Consider the following 5,419-nt stretch of genomic DNA (forward strand, 5'->3'; position numbering starts at 1 on the left):
GCAGACTTTAAAAGGGAGGGAAGAGGGTAGCGGAACTGGACCGGGTCGATCGTCAGCGACCAGGTAGCTCAATCGGTAGAGCATCCGGCTAGTGTTCGGAGGTCCCGGGTTCGAACCCCGGTCTGGCCCTGCATTTTTCCACTCCTACTACACAAGTGTACTGAAGCACCTTAGCAGAACCATAGGAACATGTCTAGCTTTTCATTAAAAATTAGCCAAACATGTCTACATATAAAGACTTTTTATAGGTATTTCTGACTATTTTCTTAACATAAGACATGTACATGCCCCGGTGTCTGAACCCGTCGGATATCCGTACGTCCCTGGACACTGGTTTTTAAAGTCTGAATTAGACTTCATAAGGATATTCCTTTACAAAAAAATATAGCGGAATTGATAATATTTAACCAACAGTCTAGATAATTCACCTCTTGATGACGTTCGTTCACGTTATTGGAAAAACTTGACATTTTTAGTGATCAAGTTGTCAACATTTTTCATGTTTTGGCGGCCGGATGTTACGGGTGAATCTGTGAGTAAACATAAATGCGTCATCACCCAAATTTGACTCGACAACAACAGGCATGTCTTCTTAAATGGCTTTGTACTGAAGAAGAGCTATTATTGCGTTAATACCATTGAATTGATTTTCAACCTTTTTAAAGGTAAATAAAGTATGTCGTTAACATTTGTAATTTCGAAATTGTATCTGCGGGTTCCCACTCTATAAACAGTAAAAATACAGTAATTTAACACATTGATATCAGTACACCGGAAAGAGATATAAGGGACACTACTCTCTCAATTTATAAGAAAAACAACATTCTCAAGTTAAAGCTAGATCTAATAAGAAAGATCGAAATTTTGTATTTTGAAGGTTCTGATAAATGTGATAATTAATTCGCATATCATTTGATATTTTTATACAGTATGCCCAGGCTTAATGTAAAGCAAACACATAATTTTTAGATAATTGTTGTATTTTTAGGTCAAATCACGTGACCTCAAAGCGGGGGAGATTTAAAATGGCGGACGAAATTATAACACGCAAACTATTTGGGGCACTCAATTCCGAAGACATAAAGTAGGCGTTTCTTATTTTCAGCATCCCGTGCATTGTCATTGAAACGATACACTATCAAGTTTTTGTTTTATTTACCACATTATGAAAATTCCATAAGTCTAGGCTAGCGTCAAACAGAAATTCATCATTACAGATTCCTCTGATTATTTGGCGGTGCCCTTGATGAATTGGTTGGATTGGCGGTGTCCTTTGTTAATCTGGCAGGTTAACCTGCCCACGTACTTCACACTAGGGCTATATACATACGAACATATGTGTGCCTCCGTCGGGGATCAAACCCGCAACCGTTTACTTGCCATGGCCAGTTCACTAAAACTACCAACTGAGAAATTCCCCTTAGTGCAAAGCTAGAAATTAGCAGCCACATCATTTAACAATTTGTTTACAATTTAAACCTGTCACATGTAAAAGCTGACAAGGTCGAGCTTTATCCTATGTGTCTATGTTGTCTCTCTAGAATGTGTCATTGATTGATGTTTTTGTCATTTATTGCGTTTTACCTGTGCGTTTATATTATTATGAATCGCCTGTTGTGATTGGTCCTTTAATTTCATATTGTCAAATGTAGGTATTGAGGGTGGTATATTGTATACCTGGCAGTCTGATATTTTGATAAGTTTCCTGAGTGCTGTCGCATCTTCTTGTCAGGAAGCCAGCACTGTATCCCTCAGCCTTGCGCTGCTAAGAGGCGTTTTTTGGGACAACCACTGTGTGCATGTCATATATGTTTCCTAAACTTTCCTGGTGTCCAATGCAAAGATTTATTTTTATGTTGATGTTAGTTTGTATAAGTAGGTCATAGGGATGGGAATCAGTTTTAGGTTTAGGAATTTATTCTCTAGCTCTGCCTTTGCTGTTTGTTTCTATGTATTTGAGGTTGTAAACGATAAATTCTTTATTGGAATCAAGACACTTGTTCACCCTCAGCACAAGTTATCAATCGAACCTGGGTTGGTCCACAGGGTTAACGTTGGTCGGGTGCAGTTTTACACAAATAAAAAAAGTGGGGTCAATATGCTCCTGTCACAAATTAAAGCTAGTAAGAAGCACATTCTAACTCACTGTATATCTGGGTGGCTCCATAGCTGTGATTGTTAAGCCTATAATGCAATGACAGTAATATGCATTGGCGACAGGGGAAGGATGATGGATGATGTCCTTGTTTCCCATGGGGGCCACTGATGACACTTCGGTTTTCACATTCAGGTTTTATTTGCCTTCAAAATCTATAGCAGCATTTGTTCCCTTATGTAATAAAAGCTGTATAAAAAGTCAATGATGATTATTGACCTTGTAAGAGATGTTAAATGTTTACATTATTATACTGTCAAATCATATGGATAACATATAATTACTTGTACATGTATGTACTTCAGAGAGGCAGAGCTCCTACTAAAGGAAGGTGCTAATCCAAATACAGTGCTGCCTGTTGAGGGAGTGGCATGTATGCACATAGCCTCAGGGCTGGGGCTGGAGGCCACTAAACTACTTCTCAGTTATGGTGGAGATCCGAATATCAGGTACAGTACTAAGAGTTCAGTTCATGGTTTTCTCCAGTTTTACTCAAAAAAATTATAACAATCGCATGTACAGTCAAACCTGTCTATAGCGACCGCCCAAGGGGAAGCAGAAAAACGGTCACTATAGACAGGTTGCCTAATAATATTATTATTGTAGTATTACTGGTGACTGTATACAGTGGACTTCCAATTTCTGACATCTGTCTTCAAGGCGTTTTGCCTATTCTATCTTTTATCATTTAATTCAATTACAGGACATAATGGTGTAATGTATTGTACCGTAATAACAATATCATACCCAATTTTCTTTTCAACACCTCTCCCACAAGGGAGGTAATTCTAACCAGTTGAAATGAAGAATTTTGAAACAATAATAATTCATATTGTTTTTATGAAAAAAGATCAGTTTATTTTCTATAAGTTGTTGGCTGGCATTCTGTAACAGCTCATTCTCATTTGTCTTGAATGAAACAATACAATGTCAACACTCAACAGAGATATATAAATTGATCTCAAACACATATTAAAAGTTAAACAGATTTTGATCAGAATGAAGTGAAGCCAAAACTATGACATTCACACATGAATTGTTCAGTGATTGAAGTGTAAGTTACATGAACTGACATTTTTTGTCACTTGTAGATCAGTAGATGGTACCACTCCTATGCATGTAGCTGCCACCTGGGGCGACCAGGACAGTTTACGAATGCTTCTAACCAACGGAGGTGATCCTTTAGCCAGAGATCAGGTTTGTAAAGCCAAAAAGACTCAGAAAGTTATTGTAGCACAATAAATGAATGATGTCTCACGTTATGATATCTCAGTAGTGAAAAAATACCAACCAAAAAAAGATTCTCCTGTCAAGCAGAAAAAAATGTAGGGTTTTCACTATTTCCTTATGAATTTGATATGCAATAGAATCTTAGATGATTGCCAATTCAATATGTAATTCATTAGATTCATGGATAATTTAATTTGTTAGGCTCATATAATGCGTAAAGGCAATGTAATACAATTTAAATAATTACTAGTTTGAAGATGGTATTTTTTTTGACAGTTTGTAAAGTTTCTTTCAACAATATTTTAACAAAGTCCATGTGATTTAAAAATCAACAAATTTTGTAATTATTTCTGTAGAAAGAACAAGAACAATTACTGGTTACATATATAGATTAAAAAAAGAGAATAATAATAATACATGTAAACAAGAAATTCATTGTCTTGATATTAATATTAAGTTTATTTTTTATCCTCACTTGATAATTACATCTTTAGAAGAATCTGAAATATTTCTCGAGGTTTATTTGACCATTTTCAGCATTGCAGATCAAGAGAGAATTGGTATTGGTAAATGATATTGTTTTATGTTGTAGGACGGAAGCAGTTGTCTAGACAGTGCCCAGACCTATGGCCACACCAACTGTATACATCTTCTAGAGTTCTGCATGCTGCTGCTTTCTCCTGATGTGGACAGCTCCAGACAGCCCAATATCATCTACAAGCCATGTAAGCTATTTAATTTGAAGAGTGCTGTAAATGAGAAGTGATTTATTCAATTTTATCCACTTGGTCAATGTGACCTCAGTGTTTGGGTGAGAATAAAAAAATTCTGTAATTTAATTAAAGTACAAAAAAAGTATCTTGTTATTTCATGAATGAATATGTATCTGCATCTCTGATATATGTTAATTATACCCCCCGCAACAAAGTTAGGGGGGGTATACTGGAATCACCTTGTCCGTCCGTCTGTCCGTCTGTCCGTCCGTCTGTCTGTCACAAAATTTGTCCGGCTATGCATTCACTCATTTCTTTATGGATTTAGCCCTTTTTAACAGAGTTATGCCCCTTTTTCATACAAAATGTGTCATAATTTTGTCTGGCTATGCATTCACCTATTTTTTGGTGGACTTTATACAGAGTTGAAGGATGACATGAAGTTGTGTCTCCAGTAACGGCTTCTTCCGAAAAAACCCTATTTACAGAGTTATGCCCCTTTATGTAAAAAATGTTCACAAAATTTGTCCGGCTATGCATTCGCTCATTTCTTTATGGATTTCATTCAAATTTGGTATATAGTTAGAAGACCATATGAACTTGTGTCCCCTGATTTTGTGATTTAGCCCTTTTTAACAGAGTTATGCCCCTTTTTCATACAAAATGTGTCATAATTTTGTCCGGCTATGCATTCACTTAGTTTTTGATAGATTTTCTTGAAACTTTATACAGAGTTGAAGGATGGCATGAAGTTGTGTCTCCAGTAACGGCTTCTTCCGAAAAAACCCTTTTTACAGAGTTATGCCCCTTTATGTAAAAAATGGTTACTAGCTTGTCCGGCTATGCATTTGCTTTGTTTTCAATGGATTTTACTAAAATTTGGTATGTAGTTAGAGGACCATATGAGGCTTAGCTCTATGCAAAGATTTTGCCGAATCAGTTCTAATAGAGTTATGTCCCTTTTTCTTTAAAAGCGAGCAAAATTTTGTTCAGCTATGCATTCACTAAATGTGACTTAGTTATTACCCAAACATAGAACATGTTTGATTTGGTTATAGTACCATAAATAGACAACGTCACAAAGTATCCAAACCAATCATGGAAAAGCAGGGGGTATACTTGTCACCCCTTCGGTGACAGCTCTAGTTAGTTTTAATTTTACTTGAGATGCCATATTAAAACTAATATGGTGTAGATTTGGGTTAAAAAATCAGGAGACAAATGATACCTGCTGTATATCACTACTTAATGATGATAGTAAAGGGGGTACATTAGTTCATATTCACACCACCAAGGTCGACACCTAACTTAATGATAATAA

General features: G+C 36.2%; 1 protein-coding gene across 1 annotated transcript; it reads left to right on the top strand.

Moving 5' to 3' along the window:
- The first annotated feature begins 1,025 nt into the window (after positions 1-1,025).
- LOC117318854 (ankyrin repeat and LEM domain-containing protein 1-like) lies at positions 1,026-4,203 on the top strand. Its single transcript, XM_033873783.1, has 4 exons — positions 1,026-1,084; positions 2,461-2,604; positions 3,247-3,352; positions 3,978-4,203. The coding sequence occupies exons 1-4, from the start codon at positions 1,026-1,028 to the stop codon at positions 4,149-4,151; spliced, it is 483 nt and encodes a 160-aa protein (XP_033729674.1). The 3' UTR covers positions 4,152-4,203.
- Positions 4,204-5,419: the final 1,216 nt, after the last annotated feature.

Source organism: Pecten maximus, unplaced genomic scaffold, assembly GCF_902652985.1.
Source record: "Pecten maximus unplaced genomic scaffold, xPecMax1.1, whole genome shotgun sequence".
Classification (NCBI taxonomy): domain Eukaryota; kingdom Metazoa; phylum Mollusca; class Bivalvia; order Pectinida; family Pectinidae; genus Pecten; species Pecten maximus.

Excerpts from the sequence above, each read along its gene's own strand:
- LOC117318854 (XM_033873783.1), top strand. The coding sequence starts at position 1,026 with ATGGCGGACGAAATTATAACACGCAAACTATTTGGGGCACTCAATTCC. Across the intron at positions 2,605-3,246 it reads GGTGGAGATCCGAATATCAG|ATCAGTAGATGGTACCACTC; the intron begins GTACAGTACTAA and ends TGTCACTTGTAG. Across the intron at positions 3,353-3,977 it reads ATCCTTTAGCCAGAGATCAG|GACGGAAGCAGTTGTCTAGA; the intron begins GTTTGTAAAGCC and ends TTTATGTTGTAG.